Here is a 20,726-nt window from a genome sequence, read left to right on the forward strand (position 1 = left end):
GCAATTTTTTTTCATGAAAAGGGGGCAGTAGGTCAAATATGTTTGGGAACATAATCATCCCAAGGAAATAATACAAGGAATAATGAAATAAGCAGCCTTTGAAGGGATGGTGGGAAGGATCATATTGTGACATTTTTTTACAACACAGCCAAGAAGCTGAAGTAGTATTCAGAGCCCCTACTCCAACCTTGCTTTAACATTTAGCTGACATATTTACTCCATCCCAGTTGAGAGAAAGTTTGGTAATACAAATTAGAGAGGTAACTTAAGTTTGAATCATACTGAGATTTAAAAAATGAAACGAAACAAACAAACAAACAAAAAAACCCATCAATTTTGGGCAGCCTGCAATACATGCAATCAACTTCATTTCAAATCCACCATTGTTTCTCCATTTATGCATACATATAGTAAAATCGAAACCTAGAGAAGAAAAAGGGAATAAGTGGCCAACAGATGACAAAATAAACTGACCGCACACAGTATGAGCACAATCCACTCTGACATTAAATTAAAGCCTCATTTCCCTTGTTCTGCCACTCATGAGCAGGTATTTTTTTTTATAGAATTTTTTTATTGGTTTTTCACCTTTTATAAAGACAAATACACACAAAAAAGACAGAAGACAAAAACATGTATAATTTCAGAAAATCCTACTTTCCTAACCTTGTTCCCTGACTCCCCCCCCTTCATGCATCCCCATTCCCAAAATTGTGTCAGCAAATTGGTATTTCTCTTCTTAATCATCTTAAAATTACCTCTTTTATAAAGAAAAGTAAATTTTTTCTAAGTTGGACTCAAGTTCTCTTCCATTGATTTCCCAATTTGTCTTAAATAAAAGTCAAATTAACTAAACCCAAAGGTCTTGAGTGTTTTTACAATTCTATTCTTCCCTCCCTCCCATCCCCGGTTTTCGTCCCTTCCCAGTACATATCCAAAATATCAGTTCTTAGCCTGGGTTCCTCACGTCCGAGGCTTTCAAGTCTCTTTCAGTCCCTCTCCGCCGGTCTTGTTGGTAATCCTTTATGTCGGTCGTCGAATCTCGAAAAAGTTCTGTCACCATCCAACCATATTCTCTTCCCAGAAGAACATTTGGAAACAGCTGCTGGAAAATTTCCACAAAGTCTGCATCTTCAGAGTCAAAGTCAAAGTGGAGGCCCCCATCATATTTCTTTATTTTAAGTTCCTGTGTTCCATAAACTCCCGGGGCCTCCTCCTTCATCTTTTGCATCTTTCGCAGATTTGTGTTAGATGTAATCCAAAAGTCTCCTTGTTCTATATTCCACAGAAGTCAGCTTCTGGTTGGTACTTTCCGACTTTACTTTCTCTTTTTCTTGTTTAGTCTCTTCCACTTCTTTAGATATCATTTCCGATTCAGCTGTGGATTCTTTCTCATCCAGGTCCTCAATACATTCAGCAGAGCTGCTTGTTCCAGAAGTCAAGGTCATAAGTTGTTTATTCATAGCCAGGCTCTGCTCTTGTAGGACTCCCACCAGATGAAACATTCTTTCGATTTCCACTAGTAACTTTCCATCCACAGCCATTGTAATTTCACAGAATTCCCCCTAGAGGGAATCTGGTTACTTAGTAATCTTTCTCCAACAATCCTCCAACTTATTGTTATTACTTTGTTTCCAACAATTTTAACTCAATTGTAACTCATTTTAATCCAGAGGGATCTTAAATAACGATTTTTCCACTTAAACTGTCCGTTTGACAGCTTTGACAGCTGTCAAACTCCGCACCTCTTCCACAAGCTCAAAAGCAGGACGCTCCCGGGCCCGGGAGGGGGGGGGGTTGTTTACAACTGAAAGAAAGCTTCCAAAACTCCACTCTCCAGCTCAGAATTTCTTTTTGCCAAATCTTGGAAGTTAATGTCTTTTTCAACTCACCCCACAAAGGGTAGGCACTCCAGCTTAGTTCTTATATCGTTGCTTTAGATCGTCTGCAAGAAGGGGGGGTGCGGACTTCCTTTTAGCACACACCCCGGTCGTCTCAAATTCACGGGATAAAATTCATAAAGTCCAATTCCATTTTACTCACGGGTTATTCTTTTCAGTCCAAATTTCAAGGAAGGGAATCAGCGCTCTCCAGTCATGGCTCGCGGCTTTGCTCAACCAAGGTAGCGATCGACTCTCAGCACCACGCCACCCTCCGTATCCTCTCCACAGCCTTTAAAAAGGCTCTTCGTGAATCGGGGGGGCACTTAAGGTGCCCACCGAGTCTTCAGTCCGCAGGCTTCAGCGCCTGCGGTTTTTAAGGGTCCCCGCGTCGCCGGCGCGGCAAGACCCGTCCTCAGTTGAGCCGATTCCCTCCGCAGCTCGGAGGGAATCCGCCATTTCCAGATCGCGCCAACCCGGAAGTCAGATAATTCTCCACTCATGAGCAGGTATGGGCATGCATTCAGGCAGCAAAACACTACGTTAAGAGGAATAAGAGGCCCATGCATGCTTCCCACAAACTCAGCCAGCCTTTCACCCAATGTTTTGCATTCACCTCGTATGCATTGCTCCTTTACAGGCTGAGCCCAGGCATGCTCACTTGGAAGTCACCAAGACTTGGATTTTCCAGCTAGGAAATAAGAGACGGAAAGATTGTGACGACTGCCTCAAAAATTATGATCCAAAACTTCTTCTCCAGCTTAGATTTTAATTTGCACTTTCCCCACTCGCACCTTTCTCACTCCCCGTTCTTTCGTTTCATAGGATTGGTTCTGCAGCTTTTAGGTAGTCATTCTCTATCAAAGCTTTTGCCTAATTACTCTATGCACCCTTTCTCTCTCACTTGCCTGACTGCTTGCTTCCAGTATACCTGAAGGAGCGTCTCCACCCCCATCATTCAGCCTGGACACTGAGGTCCAGCTCTGAGGGCTTTCTGGCTGTTCCCTCACTGCGAGAAGTGAAGCTAGAGGGAACCAGGCTGCGAGCCTTCTGGGTGGTGGCGCCCACCCTGTGGAATGCCCTCCCATCAGATGTCAAGGAAATAAACAACTACCTAGCTTTTAGAAGACATCTGAAGGCAGCCCTGTTTAGGGAAGTTTTTAATGTTTGATGTTTTATTCTATTTAATATTTTGTTGGGAGCCGCCCAGAGTGCTGGGGAAACCCAACCAGATGGGTGGGCTATAAATTATTGTTGTTGTTGTTGTTGTTGTTGTTGTTGTTGTTGTTGTTGTTTCTGATATCATGTCAATATAATATAGACCCTCCAGTCCTTAACATGGTGGGTGGTTTGGTCCAATGCTGCTTTCATCTTGGCACTTGCTTCCTTCAACTTCTTGGGTCTGCTACCTAGTGCTTAGGCCACTGACTACTTTGCTTGCCATCTTCAGCCCACCGGTGCTCCTTTGCCCTATAGTAAGTCCCCTCTTGAGCTTAAGTGCTGTGAAGTTACTTCAGAGTCACGTTACCCTTTTATTTGGTCTTATTTCTCTTGGACTATTCCCTCAATTTCATGATCCACCTACCCTTCTTTCAGATTCCTCTTTATCGGTCAACTGCTGACCCTACACTTTTTCTTCACAGTCCTTGCCCCTAGGCTTCCTGTTCTTTAAGATTCCTGAGACTCTGGGGCTTCTTACCAGTCCTCAGACATTTCCTGTGTGAGGCTCTAATCGTAACCAAACCGCCAAGTTCCCCTTGCATTACAGAACCCTGAGAGAAAACTGCTTTGTTCATTGAAGAACTAAATATTCTAAGCCATCGGCCAGCTTAGCCATTCCATATGACAAAGCAAAAGTTGTTTACCAAAACCCAAAAGCCTTATAATTTGACCAGCATGGGTCCTATGTTGGTGAATGGCTACTAAATTCACATTCTGCTTAAATCAATGGCCAAATTCCAATTTCCTACCTAACTGAGTATTTCTGGGATTGTTGTACCCACCAGACAGTGACTTTTCTTATAATTGCCTTCTGAGTGCACTCAAGCATAGACACAAAACAGTCCTAAAGCAGAAATTATGAATAAGGCTATTCAGATGCCTCAGGGAATTGATAACCATCAATTAAGTTTCATAACATGATCAATGAGTGCTAGGCTGGCCAAGGAGCAAGGTCCTGCCAGATGCAGATGGTGTGGCCAGTTCATGTGAGATCATCAGGCAGATCTAGATAATCACATAGAACACCAAAATCTGAAGTTGGCCTATGAGTGTCACATGTCACATGATCCATTGGAAAATATTAGAGAATCAACTGTGTGCTTGGACTACATAGACTGGATATTGCATGGGTAGCTACACATCAAACATGCCCCATAGAGACAGGTGGGCTTAGACTTCACTCCACAAGCCAAGTTCTTATGGTTGTATGGCTTAGACATGCATGGATGAAGCTGATTATCTGGACCAATTCCAAATCAGCACCAATACCAGCTTTGGTCACTCTGCTTGATGACTTGCTTTGGGAGGAGGAAGGCAAGTGGCTCTCCTTGATCTCCTTTCATACCATCAACCATGGTATCCTTCTAAAGTGGCCACAGTGATATGGTGATTATGTTCTGTACCATTCCCAAAAAACAGCATTGGTGGCATTTGCTTAGCATGATACTTGTGCTGTCAAGTCCTGCAGAGTTCTATTCCATCCCCATTGCTATTTAACATGTGTTATAAGCCACTGGTAATGGTCATCAGGGGCTTTGGAGTCTGGAGTCATCCCTCCATACTATCTGAAAAAGGTGGAGTTGTGTTGGTGCTGAAACAGTGCCTGAGACAGTAATGGTCTGGACAAGGGCCAATAAACTGAATCCTAAAAAGATGAAGGAGCTGGCGGCAAGTTGCCTCTCCCCCTCAACTCCGTAATGAAAATATATCTGCTCTGAGCTCCTAGCTGAAGTGATGTCATCTAAATCTATTCTGGGAGCCTGGTGGATAAATAGGACTGCTATTCAGAAATATAACAATAAATGGGGTGGGGGTGGGGTGTGTAGGAAATCTCCAATTACCCATGGAGTGAAATATATTTTGCCACAAGGTCCATTCTGACAAATCATTTGTTAGAACGATCTGTTAAAACATACTGAAAATTTTGCCATTCATTAAAAGGAGGCACCTGGAGCTAGGGTAGGCTGACAGAAGGGTAATTGAATGCAAAATATTTCTCTTTCCTTTTGGCTAAACTTGAAATCATGAACAGGCACTAACAAGCCAGTGAAGTAGCCTTGAGGAACTTCCCTGTATTTATCTGCCAGCCTCTCCTAACAGGTGTTGCCATAGGAAGATTTATACAAAGCAAAACACTAAGTCAATAAAAAATGCACTTAAAGTAAGGCTGGCAGTGGAATTCTACACCTGTCCACTCAGAAGCAAATCCCACCAAGTTCAATGGGACTCTCAGGTAAGCAAATATAGGATTGCAGCTTAAGGAATGAAACTATGACAAAATATGAAATGAGTGAAATGTTAATAAAGGGGGCGGGAAACGCCACACCTTACCCTTTCCACAAACCTCATGGGAACATTTTTGATGTCATATTTCCAAAATTCATTTAAATAAATATAGTTTATTTGCCGGTGAGCTCCAGAGGTCAAACTATACGTGACAGGGACAATCACATTCATTTGCTGTGCATCAGCTCTGTTTAGATATAAAGTTGGGACCTGTTCCCTTCCCGCCACTTGAGGCACTTGCCTCTCTAGCCTGGTTCACTTCCCACACTGGAGCCAGACTGGAGAGAAATGTTTCTGCAGCAACAGAGTGCAATGATAAGTAAATGGATGGGGGCAGGTCCCAGATTCCTCTCTCCTTCAGGGGAGAATGTCCTCTACAAGATGGAACTGGATTGCATCTGGCCCAGTTCTTCATTTTGACACATGACACTATGAAGCATGGCACTCCCATGCCAATAACAGGCAAAATATGTAGAAACAAGAAAACTGGGTGTGCACTCCAAATCAACCTTTGACCTACCACAGAATACACGCTTCAAATCTAGACTCGTCACATGCCCAGTTCTCAGTGGAGATGTTAAACCCTTGTCTACCCTCTAACATTTCAGAATGCAAGCAGGGACTGAGATAACTACTGTATTTTTCACCCTATAGGACACACTTTTTCCCCTCCAAAAATGAAGGGGAAATCTGTGTGTGTCCTATGGGGCGAATACAGGCTTTCGTTGAAGCTTGGAGAGTGAGAGGGGTCGGTGTGCACCGACCCCTCTCACTCTCCAGGCTTCAGGAAGCTATCAGCATGACTGGGGAGCCCGCGGGAGTTCCCGCAGGGCTCCCTAGGCTGCGGAAAGCAGCCTGCCGCCCGGCGCACAGAGCGCCCTGAAGCAGAGTGCCCCATGTGGCGGGCAGACACCCACAGCCTGGGGAGCCCTGCGGGAGTTCCTGCAGGGCTCCCTAGGCTGCGGATAGCAGCCTGCTGCACGGAGTGCGGTGCGCACTAAAGCAGAGCGCCCCGCGTGCTGGGCAGACATTGGCCAGCCCCACAAGCTCAGGGGACAGCGGGGAGGCGCAGCGCCACCATCCCACTGTTCCTCGACCTGGTTTGGAGGCTGGTGCTGGGGAAAACTGGTCCTACAAGCTCGGGGGGCAGCGGGGAGGCGGAGCGCTGCCATACCGCTGTTCCCCGACCTGGTTTGGTTTCCCTGACCTGGTTTTTTTTTTGGGGGGGGAAATAAAGGAAATTTTTTCCCCTTTATTTCCCCCCCCCAAAAAAAAAACTAGGTGCGTCCTATGGGACGAAGCATCCTATGGGACGAAAAATACGGTAAATGTTCCTAGTTTTAAAGGAGAAGGGTTCTGGCCTTGTTTTTGCATGGATAAAATATTTTAGGAACAATATTAAATAATGCAGTCGGAAGGGGTTTCACCTCAGTGAAAATGAGGCCATAGTCTCAACAGTCAGCCTAGGGCTTTGGTCCTAGCAGAATCAAAATGCAACTGGAACAATGCATTTTAGAAAGAAGTTGACATTAAAGATTGTAGTGTTCCAGATGTACTTTATTCATGCAAAGTGGGACATGAGCTTTAAAGCTGCCTTTTGTCCAAAAAGCCTGCTTGGAATATTATGTCTATTGGCAGGATGGGGAAGGGCTAAAAAAAGTCCAGACTGGTCTTTGCTGTTGGGAAAAAAGGATGTGTGCCAGGAGTTTCCTAGGAGGCATTTTTTAATTCATGCAGAAAGCAAGCAGTCTTAAGTTTTCAGAGCTGGCTTTCAAACAGGCTACCACTATTACTTTGGAAACGGCATTGCCTACTTGTGAAAGTTTGATCAGCACTTGTTCAAACTATAGATTTTTAAATGAACAGATACTGCAAACACCATAAGCCTTCACAATTCTCTCCTTCAAATGAAACTTGCTTTGTAGTTCTACCCTGGAGCTTAACATTGCTTGGGGAGTACGAGGTGACCACAAATCTCTACTTGGCAAAATACAAGCCTGACGCTAAATAGCAATTCGCTATCTACCACTGGTTGCATATCCTTCAGGATGTGAATGCAGCAAACCCGGAAGTATTTTTCTGGGTTTTGCCGAGTGTGCATGTGCAGAAGCACTCCACACACCAAGAGCATGCACAGAAGAGCTCTCAGAACAGGCACCTCCAGGTGTGAATTCCTTGGGATCTGACCAGAGCTCCAGAACGGATCCTGTGTGCAACCGGAGGTACCACTGTATATCCAAAGCAAGCAGCAGCAGTACATACAATTAAAAAAAAGTGAGTACCATCCTAGCTCTGGTGCCCTCTAGATATTTTGACCACAGGTCACACCATTCCTGAGCATTGGCCATGGTGACAGGGGCTGATGGGAGTTTCAGTCCAACAATACCTGGAGAGTATCAGGCTGGGGAAGGCTGCTATAAAGTGCCAAGCAAATTGATGGTTTAATCATCATAACCAACATAATAAATGGCAAGTAAATTATGAACTTACTTTAACTTGTGGATATGATTTTTTGTTCTTCTCGCTAGAAGCTCCAGGAAGTCCGCCATGCGATGGTCCTTCACAAACGTACCGGAAGCGAAACCCCCTCTGAGGAGATCAGTTTTTAAAAGATTAATGAATTAACTTCTCACACAACGCCAGCTTCTTAACTGCACTGGTGAGTAAAGAGAATGCATTAATTTTTACTTCTTCACTTTTCTCTGCCCCTATACTAATTTTATGTTGCTTATTGAATTTCTGTGCCATACTTCATCACACAGTGACCCCAGAGCGAGTAACACAATAAAAGAAAGGTTCCCTGGTACCAAGGTACTTTGGTTCCCGAAAGCCTTGCGACTTGAACATTTTGGCTTCTGAATGCTGCAAACCCAGAAATGAGTGTTTTTTGGAAGCCAAACGTCGGATGTGGTTTGTGCGGCTTCTGATTGGGTGCAGGAAGCTCCTGCAGCCAATCAGAAACAGCACCTTGGTTTTCGAATATTTTCGGAAGTTGAACAGACTTCCTGAACGGATTCCGTTCAAGAACCAAGAACCAAGATACGACTGGACAATAGATCTTCCTTAAAATGCAATAAATTGTGGATTGCATACAACAGAGAGAACGAGGAGATATTTCTTAAATAGACCTAAAAGGAAATGGAATTACATGATGAGTTAGGGAGGAGCTGTTAGAATGAGTGGCATTTTAAATATAGCTATTATGAACATTGGGTGGTTTCCAACAAAGTAGAACTGCTAGTGCAAAGACTTTTGGCTATGCAATGGAACTTTCCTCTCCTCTCCTCTCCTCTCCTCTCCTTGCACCCTGCAAATCTGTTCTGCGTCTTCCCCCAAATATCTGGCGGAGGGCATTGTGCAGACAGAAAGCTTTATGCTAGTGAATCTAATTCAGAGTTTCCCAAACTTCCAGTTGTTCTTGGACTACAATTCCCATAATCCCTGACCACTTTTCTGCTAGCTAAGGGTGATGCGAGTTGTAGCTCAAAACAGTTGGAGACCCACCCAGGTTTGGGAAACCCATATCTAATACATTGTAAAAATGCCTGTTGTATTTTAAGAGTAATTGATGTGTCTTGAAACTGTGTTATCTAACAGTATAAATGGGAAGGAAAAAATACATTTTGTTACTGTGTTACTCTTTATTTCTTTACTATCCATAAAAATCATGAACCAAACTTAAAAAAAGTTTGGGATATTGGGGAGATAAACTCACAGACTGCCATGATAACCAAAGCCTGAGCACTCCACAAAAACTGCATGTCCAATCCATGGAAACATGCTCCCAAAATAATAGGAGCATATTTCAAACATCTCTTTCATGCAGATGGCAACCCTGCCTGAACGGCATTCTCTTCCAGTGTGAGAAATCTTGAACAGAGTCACAGCTCTGTTAAACTCAGAAAATGAGATACATGGATCCAGTCCTTTTACTGGTCCGTCTCTTTCTTTCTTTCTTTCTTTCTTTCTTTCTTTCTTTCTTTCTCTCTCTCTCTCTCTCTCTCTCTATATATATATATATATGGAATTTTGTTTATTTGTTTGTTTATTTATTTCACATACTGCCTGATTATAGTGACACCTCTAAGCAGTTTACACTGGTAAATACACTCAAGGCTGTAAGTTAAATAGGAACTGGATGTTACATAAACCAGCAGGATATTTTGCCCATTATAAAGAATTGGGCAACAAAGGGCTTGTCCACAGCTCTGTTTGCCCTGCTGCTTTCCCCCAGAAAAACTCATAGTTTAGTGCTGAATCCAGAAAAACAGCAATGGGTTTTCTACGGATTGCTGTTTGTTCTGATTTACCACTAAAGAGCAGGTTTTCCTGGGAAAAGTGGTGAGGCAAAGTTCAAACTGCTCAGACCTGTGCCTAGAAAGAATGGGACACATAGAAAGTGTTTTTTGCGCCAGTGCTTTCTTGGCATGGAACAAGTAGAAGTGTGGACAAGCCCAAACAGTGGAAGCACCATGATTTTTGCTGCAACACACTAACATGGCCACTGCAAAGTCGGCCTTCAGTAAGTCACTTGCTTTCAGTGTAACATACCTCCCCAAACTGCTGCACTGATACAAGGATACATAACCTTATTTTACCCTTGATGTCATGAAGCAAGATATCTAAAACAAACAAGTAAGCAGGCCACACATTTCCAACATTTAGAGGCTGTCTCAAATTCTAATCGTCTTCAGCCCACAGCTAGCCATCCTACTCAAAACAATAGCTCTCAAAATGAGTAAGCAACCGCAAAGCTATTCTGTCCAGATCTTTTTCCATTTTAACACTACAACGGATGTTCGACTTTCACTCCAAATTTGCTGCAAATGCTTCAACATTCTCAGGAGAGGAAGCCAAACTTTGCTCTCACAAGAAGCAGCACTGGGGCAATTCTTAAGATACAGCTTCATATTGGAGGCATTGAGGCTATGAAGCAGGGCTTACATGGCACATAGCTTAATTCATTCCTGCAGTGCTGGATTTGCTCAAACAGTGCTTGCCTTACTTATAGCTGGCTCATGCACCACTGGTGATTGTATTAAGTCACATTAAAAGCTCTCTCTCACACACCCCAATCCTGGGCACTGGAGACTGCTGGGAATTGTATCTGTGAGCAGTAAACTATAGTCCCCATGATTCTTTGGAGGAACCCACGTGCTTTAAATGTCCATGTTCAACCTACATCAGTATAGTGGTTCAGACATTATTATTGGGAGGGACCAGAGGTAATTAGCAAAGAAGCATAATTTGAATACAGAAGGTTCCAGGCATCAAAAAAGAGTACAAAATGTTGCTCGACATTTCTAAATCTAGCATTACAGCAGTTAAATGAGAGATTGTTTTGGTAATTTCAAAACATCGATAGTCTTCTCTTACCTGCTTAGGTTGTTCAACAATTTGAAGGTATGGCCCATCACCTTGTTACAAAAAATGAAAGGAAGATAGGGTTTTTTTAAAAAAAAAAATTCTAAGATTTTCCTATTTTGCTTTTTTTAGGATAACAGTTCACTTTACAATTTCTCCCCTTTGTCACCCCCCCCCAGCAGAATTCCCCCTTAAAGTATAATCAGGTGGGCACATTCTGGTCTGAGTTTAAGTTGGGATTGAATAATCTATATAGCCAAAAATAGCACAAGGAGTTAGTAAAAGTAGAGGTGTTACTGCCTCTATATTTATAAAAATAAAATGTTATATTTGCAAAGCCACAATTTTGCATATGATGCCTTAAGAAAATGAGGACTGATGTATGACTTTGATCTGAAAACCTTTTTGGTTATACATATATTGTATTACTTTAATCCTGCTCAACTATCAAAAAAAGAATCTTAACAGATCCAAGGAGCATCAAGATCAGCTGAGAACAGCCTTGAGTTCCCCGACTATAAAAAGCACAATTTTCTACAAACAAGTTATCTAAAACAATTCTGCAACGATTATCAAAGTATATAATAAGGTTGTCCCTTGTCAAATAATCAGAGACAATTTTGTTTATGTTTGTCTTTTGATTAAAAGTCAGGCAAGCTTGCTCAGTTTTAAGATTCAATGTGTTTTATTAACTGTTTGTAGTAGTGATTTCAAACTGCTTTCTGATAATTTACTTCCTCAACTTTAAGGGAAAGTAGCTTTAAAATAAGGGTGGGGGATCTAAAAGTCCTCAGACAGTTTTTCAGCTCCCTTAGCTCCCTGTGCACAATGAAAAGTGGCCAAAAAATGTTGGCAGACCTTCCAGTGTGATTGTCACCAGAAGAGAAAATCAGGAACCCTCCCATGAGTCCCTGGGAATGACGGTCACATTCACACCATGAATTTATAACACAGTTAACGCACATGACTTCCCCCAAAGAATCCTGGGAACCATCATTTGTTAAGGGTGCTGCCAACTGTAGCTCTGAGAGGGATAAACTACAGTTCCCAAGATACTTTGGGGAGGAAGCCATGTGCTTTAAATGTAAGTTAAATGTGCTCTGGGGATGTGAGTGATGTGTGCACCCACTTGTGCTTCCTTGGACCAAGGTAAATATACACATTAACTAACAGCCAACTTTCAACAGCAGCTTCAACAGTGAGGGGGAATGCATGTCAATTAAAGTGGGAGTTGTGGTGCGTGCCAAGTTCACACACATCATAGCAGAGAAAAAGAGATCTCCTTTGCACATAGCTTAGGAAGCACAGTAAAAGGGAGAGCAAGTCATTTGTACTTCCCCTTTCCCTACTAATTTATGATGTCAAACTTTGTAATGAATCATCCATGATGTGTAAGAAGGAAAAAGCACAAGGCAGCTTAAGTCCTTTACAAGACTGTATCAACAAAACTCTTTTCATATTTGAAAAGTTGCAAGAAACAAGCGGCATTTATTGACAGAAAGTCCCCAGGCTTTCCAAACATTTCATATCCATATAATGAAAAGAAGAATCAACTGTACTGCACTAATCCCTTTTTATGCTAGCATGTTCCGTAAAAACACAACATCTGATTGTCAAAACTCTGAAGCTGGCAATTCCCAGTTCAATATGGGACAAGGGTCTTGTGCTCTTCAAAGCTATTTAGAATGGAAAATTTGGGCACAAACACATTCTCACATTACTACAATACCATAATGGGAGAAGCTGTCAGAGAAGGATTTTTACTTTTTTTGGTAACGATAATCTATAACTGTTTTAGACAAATATAAGTTTCTGAATATGAAGCAATTTTACAAACCATCTCAGTCAAGCATAAATGATTTTTACCTGTGTGCAGGTGAAGATCAGATGTAATCATGCTTGTACTATTGAGCAGCTGATTCATCCCCATGATGTGGTCCATTCCATACACCTGCATTGAGAATATCTGTGCTTCTTAATAGATTTCAGGCTCTAGTAACTTATTTCAGGCTCTAGTAACAAAAATCCTAATTTTACAGCTCTTGCTTCCTCACCCAGTTTTGTTCTGCGGAGTTACCATAAATATGCAAACTCTTTTCAATAGCTGGGTTGAATCAGTATGCTATTTGATGAACTACCAGCAAATGTGTATCCCACTTTCTCCATATTGCATCCAATGTCTGTGACGCTAACAAGGTACATGAGAACCCAACGCGATCCCTGCTAGATTAGGCCAAAGGCTCATCTAGGCCAGCATCCTATTCTGACAGTGACCACCAGATACCTACGTGAAGTGCAATGGTATTCACTTGTGATTCCCAAGAACTAGTATTCAGAGGCATACTGCCTCCACACAGTGGAGGACAAAGATAGCTTTGTCCTCCATGAATTTGCCAAAAGCTCTTAATTACCTCTGAGGTGTTTCACTTGCTTGCTTTCTAATTTGTATTGCCTTACAGCTTCTTTGGGATTAAGGGTGGGATGTAAATTCAATACAGTGGTGCCCCGCAAGACGAATGCCTCGCAAGACGAAAAACTCGCTAGACGAAAGGGTTTTGCGGTTTTTGAGCTGCTTCGCAAGACGAATTTCCCTATGGGCTTGCTTCGCAAGACGAAAACGTCTTGCAAGTTTGTTTCCTTTTTCTTAACACCATTAATACAGTTGCGACTTGACTTCGAGGAGCAACTCATAGAACGCGGTGTGGTAGCCTTCTTTGAGGTTTTTGGTGATTTTTGAAGCTTTTCCAAAACTTTTCCGACACCGTGCTTCGCAAGACGAAAAATTCGCTAGACGAAAAAACTCGCGGAACGAATTAGTTTCATCTTGCGAGGCACCACTGTAAGTACGTAAATAAATGAAGCCATCCAAGTTGGTGGCTGTCATGTACATCTAGCGGGAACAAATTCCATGGTTTTCTATGTGCTGTGTGAATAAGTGCTTTCGTCTGTTCTCATTCTTCCAATATTCCGTTTTATTGGAGAGAGGGAGGAAACCATTCTACTCACTTTCCCTGCACCATGCATACAATTTTATACACATATATAATATTCCCTCTTACTCACTTTTTTCCTAAACAAAAAAAAGGCCCAAATGTTAGGCTAACGTTTCTTCATAGGAAGGTAGCCTTGTTCAGCAACAGAGATTCCTCTCTGCTTCTTATGCAAGGAAAAGAAGAGCTCCATCTATATAATGATGCGAGCCACAAATATACTGGAAGGCTCAGGACTGCAATCAGTAGCTGAAGTTCTGTATCCTGTTACATATAGACTTCAAGGGTGCTAAGCAAGTGATAGAGGATTGCAGTCCATAGGCAAAGCACAAGCATGGATATATGGAATTGCAATAATATATAATATTGCACACATTCATTGCAAAAAGTCTCCCAGATCACGTGTGTGATCTCTTCCTTCAAAACCATGACCACTTTTGAAAAGATGACATTAGGGCAAACTTCTAGTTCCTATACCATATCTCAGGCACATTCAATGTGGGAACCTCCAGATAGCAAACTCTTATCATACCCAACCAAGCATGGCCAATAGTCAGGGATGATGGGAGTTGTAGTTCCCAACATCTGAACTATTTCAACCGTATAAGGGTTTTCACAGAAGACCCAGGTAATACCTACGGTAATAAGTGACTAATGAACACACAGTGCTAACATCTGTAGAATTGCCAGTCCAACCAGACCAGTATATATTTTTTAAAAAATAAAAATGTAAAGTTGTTCATGTTTCACCATTCGCAGTGGGTGGATGATCATATTTGGAAATTTTACTTTTTGCTAATTTGAACATGGGCGTAATACAAAGACCTTTGTGAATGTCAAAAAGTTGCAACACCCACTCATTAAAAGCAAATGAAGCAACAACTAAACCATAGTTATGACTCATACAGGATACACTAACCTAAAAATGCAATAGCAAGTAAACTTTTTTAATGGGTCTCTCATTCACAGAGCTTACTTTGCATTTTCTTAGCAATATGGACAGAAAATAGATTATTATTTGTGTCCAAAATCTAGTTTCCTTTCACTATTTCTAGCACTTTCTTACACAGATCTGCAATTATTTTGAAACAGAAACTGGAGAACAGGATCATATGCGTATATATCATATAAAGGAATACGTCCAAGGGAAAGTTATCTTAAAGTAACACAGCAATATCAGAAGTACTCTGCCCTCAAATAACATATTCAATCAACAGAGAGAACGAAGAGCAGCTGAATAGCAACCGCTAATAGCATTTTGCAGTCCCACCATGAATTCACTCAAGGTTGATGACTTCCAGCTGAATCAAATCTATATTTATTTATTTGCAATCTTTATATGCTGCAACAACAGTACTCTTGGCAACTTAACACATGACGACAACAACAAAGAGCCTAATAATACATTCAAAACAGTCAATTCAAAACAGAGAGAAGAGAAATAAAACCACAGAACCAGACTACTTTAAAGCAGAGCAGAGGAATAAAAACACATAAAGAGCAAAACAATCTTAAATCCACAGCCGTTTAAAATGCTTGGGAAAATAAACTAAGGTGCCAAAAAAGAAATTACAGGAAGCACCAGGAAAGCCTGTCTTGGGGTGGTAACCATAATACTACCGGAGATGCCTTTTTTCTTGTAGCTACTCTACCTCACCTTACAAAGTAGCGGGTGCAGAGATTATGATCTCAAGGTTTAGGTCAGTACCTGGGTGAAGTGGCAATCTTTGAAACAATGGTAGCGCACTGTGAAGGGCTCTTAAAAGATCAGAATCACCACTTTGAATTGAATTCAGAAACTGTCAGGGATGAAGTCCTCAATATGAGGTGGGGTTCTCCCCCCACTCCTATTTGTTTTATAGGCTCAAACATCCCTTAGTTTTTAAAGTAGGAAACACAACTTCGCATAATGCTTTACACACATTTCAGCAGCATGTTACAATCATAGGGTACAGAAAATGCTCACCTGAGGGTCCGTAACTCCCAAGAGATATGCATTGTCATCTGCCATTCCGAGAACTGAAACAATTAACCATATATTGCAAGTCAATGCACAGTTACAATAGCTACTGAGTCCATAAAGTCATCCAATAAAGTCAAACCGAAATGTCTAAGGAAAATAATCTGACTATGTGAGATACAAAATGTTTCAGATGCTATTTAATACTGCACTATTTTTAAAGTTTTAGAAAGGATGACATTTCTAGATCAAGTTCAGTCCTTTATTGTTATAATAATCAGGGACGAAGTCGATTGATTTTTTTTGGGAAATGTTTCTAAATAAACCAGCTCAGAAGTGATTCACACAAACAATCTGGCAAGTTGGAAACTGGGGTGTCATTCACATAATGCCTGCATAACCCATGCTGCTCAACTGTTTTATAATTTTATTTATATGTCCATTGATTTATATAAATAAAATACATTTATTTATATAATGGGGTTTTTTTGCTTAAAAAAAGGTCTGAAGATATTGTACGATCAACTTTTAAAAAAACAAAAACAGTGGGCTGCTATACTTTTGCTTGTCTTCAGAAAAGGCAACATGAGAGTAAGCTGAGCTTTGTCTTTGTATGATCACCAATACCAGTAACTTAGTAGGCATATGTGAAGCATCATTCACCAGTTGGTTCAGACATCTTGCAAAGACAAATCGTTTTGCATGTCCCCCCCCCCCCCCCGTCCCATAAGAGTGGACCCTGTTATGACTAGATATCTGGGGGTGCCTTTTTAAACTGTTCTTTTACTAGTTTTAAGTTTCTATTTTTGTACAGAGATATAAAATATCCAGGGGTTTAGAAATGCTTTTAAATAAACAAATAATCAACCAACCACCATATGTATTTTGAAGCTTTATTCTTCCTCCTATTCCCGCCCTCCCCCTCCCCTGCCCAAACTTTTATTACTGTAGTTGGAATATTGGAGAGGTAGAGGTTTCATACATCCCTAGCAAAATCCTTTAATTGCTAGATATCAGCAACATTCCCTTTTTAGCACAATGTCAGCTGACCAGGAATGCACGATGCAAGCTAGTTAGCTGAGGTATAACAAAAGCATCGCTAAATTTTCTTCGTCTTTCCCGTATGACTTATGAGCTAAGGGGACCCTCCTCTTAACTATATTGTCAATTGTCTAGAGAAACCTGTCATGCAAGGTTGACAGCTCCTTTGCAAAACAGATTTACCAATAAGCTCTCTCTCTCTCCCCCCCCCCCACTTCGCTCTCCCTTTACTCAGGGCTTTCTTTTGTGTGTGATAGTACTCACTGGTACTTTATTTTATGGCCATGTCAGGCATTTTCTACTGGAACCCATGGTGCTTTTATCAATATATCAGTACTGGAACCTCATTTTTTATGATGATGATGATGATGATGATGATGATGATGATGAACAACATTATTCATTTTTTTCTGGAAGAACTCACAGCTCTTTTAGCTTCTATTAAGCATGTATGATATGACGAAACTATATTTTGAATGTATCAAATGTGACTCAGAAAAAGGAAGGTTTGGCTGTTACGGTACTTGATTTTCCAGTGACAGCTACTTAGAAACAGACTTTTGCTTGCTATGGTAAATGTGATCTGAAATACATAGCTGAACTTTGCACCATACATATCTGACCTGTGCATCGTTTTATTTATATTGGTTGATGCAAAACAGAATGATGCAAAAGGTCACATCTACACCATGCTTTTAAAGGAAGTGTAGTTTCCCCCTCACAGAGCTACAATTCCCAGCAACCTTAGCAAATTACAATGTCAGACATTCTGGGGAACCCATGCACTTTAAATGTGCTTTAAAAGTATAGTGTGTGGTTGACCTCAAACATTAGTAAAAGTTTAAGGTGAACTTATATTACCAAAAGTTACCACTTCTTGTTAGAAGGGAAGGGTTCTTTTAAAATATTTTATTTTCAATTATTTAGAATCAACACAGCATTAAAAAACAAATAAATGTGCCCCCACAGATTCGTATTTCCTGTCACCAATCCACCAGAGCTGATAAGACTGATTAAACCTCGCTGAACTGTATCACAACCTTTGTCTATCAAATAAACCCAGACCACAATCCAGCATATCACTAACTGTGCAAACCCACTCACTTTTATTTCATCTCTGGGCTGTACTCAGGGCACAGTGAATTAACAGTGAGCAGTACTCTTAAGTGCAGACAGTGATCAAACTTCCTCCTCCTCTGGCATTCAATAAAACTCTGAGGTTGGCATGTTTTTAGAGCCCTGCCAGGTAGAGTTGTGTGTGTGTGTGTGTGTGTGTGTGTGTGTGTGTGAAATAACCCAATTGCATTACAAACACCTGTGTGATGCCTGAATCAATAGTTAAGATAAAACAGAGGCCACTACCTCAACCAAACCACTAATTGCTTTGCAAACCTAAGGCTACCACAATCAGTTTAGGTGGCTAATGCTGAGGGGGAATTTTAATATTCCACAGGGCATATGCAAAATTCCTTCATATCCAGGAGGAAAGCAACAGGACTCCCACAGTGTTATCACATGCAAAGAAAATCCCCCCCAGCTAAGAACAAAGGCATGCAAGCTGCAGTTTCATGCATTTGTCGATGATTCAAAGCACCAGATTAAATGACTAAAATAACCTTATATTTTCAAATAAGGAGATTTCACAGTGCAAGCAAGCAAACCTATCAAAAGGTTGTTGAGTATGTATTTCTTTACATTTCAGATTCAAGTTTTCATCATTTCAGAAGTGCTAAACTCGGACTGCGATGCAATCCACCCTTCAGCTACTTGTGGGAAAACCATTAATCTATGAAAGAAGCTTCCATGGTTCTCCCCAAATTCTCAAGGCAATTGAGAATTTATTTAGAATTTTGGTCAGTGAAGGGTTTTGAGTTATCCTTGCATGGATTAATGTAGATTTCCTGGCTGCTCATGCTTCCTGGCTGAAAAAGCCCAATGGGGGGGTTACCAAATGATGCCTTGCCCTGGATTTTTTAAATTTGAAGTGCTAGCACCCAGGAAGACTGCAGACAGCTGATCACTGGCAAAATATGTTGAATGAAAAATACGACACTCACAGAAACCCCCATGGCCACCTCAAAAGTAAGGTGAGCGCATCTATGACCCTACACCTGACCCATGATTATTTTAGTTGTATTTTTCTCTTGCTTTTGATAATTCTTAAAAATATTTTATTTTCTCCATTTCTCACGGGGGGGGGGGGAGCGGGGGAAGCAGGAGAAAGTTTTGGTGCAACACTATTCTAGAAACTGACTGAAGCAGAAGAAGTTAAATGTAGAATGAAGTACCTTGCCTCTTTATTATCCAGTGCTTATAGGTATCATCATGCAAACCTCTTGCCCTCTGTGGAACAGCTGTGGCCTAGACTTTATGGATAATCTATGAGAGGCTAGTGGCTGCATGGTCCTAACTTTTGTCCCCCACCCCACCCCTTATTCTATTATTCTCTCAGAACTTTGTTACTATACTGAAATCCCGAGTGCTCTTCATTCCTCCAGCCCTGAATAGCAAGACATTGAATATAGCTGATTACCTTTAGGCAGTCTCCTAAAGTTCTGGCCTGCAAGTTTCTGTGCAATACTGAGGTCCCTTATCCAGTGGATATGATCTCCAATGATCCAAGGCTATTCTAACATATTTCCCAATGCTAATTCACATACGGCCCCATAAACCTCAAGAATAAAGCAATCTGAAGTCTACTAATTTGGCTCCTTTACAAACATTCAGTTCCTAGGTCATTAAAGGAGTTGATAAACAACGGAAGTCCAGCAAAAGATAGTCTATCATGTGCAGACTTTTATCGTGACCATATTGGATCTATAAAACAAGATTTGGCATATTAGACCTAGCCCCTTTTCTTGTTCAGCAAATAAAAATATGAGACAAAGCTCAGAAAGCCTAACAGATTACAAAAGTGCACTAATGTTCACTAAGCGCTATGTGTATTATTCATTCCCAATGTGACATTCACTGTAACCTCTAGCCCAGAGAGGGCTAGATTTGAAACAAAGATGGGTGGTTCACCCCTGAGATTCAACATTATATATTAATGCTAAAAACAAGTAACACTGGTTTTATTTCTTGTTGAGCAATCTTTTTATTTATTACAGACCTGTGCTGAACCAAAGGAACTGCTCTGGAAACTTTGCTAATGCCATCTTGCTAGTCAAGATAACCCCACAATTAACTGGTAGTGGTTGTAGTAATAAGTGTTGGCTTTTTGCAGTATAGTAACGCTGCAGAGAGCTTGCTGGGGAGACCATGCATTAAAAAGGGACTCAAAAAGTACTTAAAGAAGGTTTTAATAAGAAAAACAAAAACTCCATTTACACTAAATACATCAACAAACCAGACCCAACCACCAACCCATCCCCCAGGGTAATGGGAGAGCTAGGTGCTGCTCCTTATATACTCTACCCAATTGCTGACAGAGTTTAATCAGTACAACTCAGCAGCACCTGCTATGTTTCACAGCTGTAAAGCTGGGTCTCGTTAGTTTGCTCTGGCCCTTGCTCTGGCCCCTTAAAGACACATACATCGGGTGGAACAATGATGAACCTTTACATGTAAAGAAACCATTCAACAATAAGTTCATATACGCTTATACTCACTTGCTTTGATGTTACCCTTATCTGTGGGGCTTGGGGTGCTGGATTCTGAGCCCAGAAAGGGGAACTGTCTGTAAGGTTTGGGTATTTGTCATCTATGCCCTCATCTAGTCAGATAAATGACATGTGCTGCTTTGCTGTATAAAGAACGCATAAACATTTGCTTGGGCATGGGCAAGCCATCTCCTTGCTGCAGAGTCCGTCCTGCATCTGCAAAGGTTCGGAGAATTGGCAGGCTGATTTGCTGTAAGTCTACACCTTCTTTAATAAAGCACTGCAAATGATCGCTTTGGCATGTTTGGCATCCTTTGGTATATCTGCACCCAACTATTCCAAGCCCTCCTTTGGGCCACCGGATCAGGACAAGATCTGTAAA

The 20,726-nt window shown here is 41.3% G+C and overlaps 1 protein-coding gene across 1 annotated transcript in view; it reads right to left on the reverse strand.

Moving 5' to 3' along the window:
* Positions 1-20,726, reverse strand: part of NFKB1 (nuclear factor kappa B subunit 1) — a 72,518-nt gene that overhangs the window by 40,346 nt on the left and 11,446 nt on the right. The window contains exons 2-5 of the mRNA XM_081209339.1: positions 15,708-15,760; positions 12,618-12,702; positions 10,764-10,804; positions 7,878-7,976 (exon numbers count right to left, since the gene is read on the reverse strand). Of these exons, the coding sequence (XP_081065465.1) occupies positions 7,878-7,976; positions 10,764-10,804; positions 12,618-12,702; positions 15,708-15,752 (270 nt within the window). The 5' untranslated portion in view covers positions 15,753-15,760. The remainder of the gene's footprint in view (positions 1-7,877; positions 7,977-10,763; positions 10,805-12,617; positions 12,703-15,707; positions 15,761-20,726) is intronic.

Source organism: Podarcis bocagei, assembly GCF_964188305.1.
Source record: "Podarcis bocagei genome assembly, chromosome: 9".
NCBI classification, from domain to species: Eukaryota; Metazoa; Chordata; class Lepidosauria; order Squamata; family Lacertidae; genus Podarcis; species Podarcis bocagei.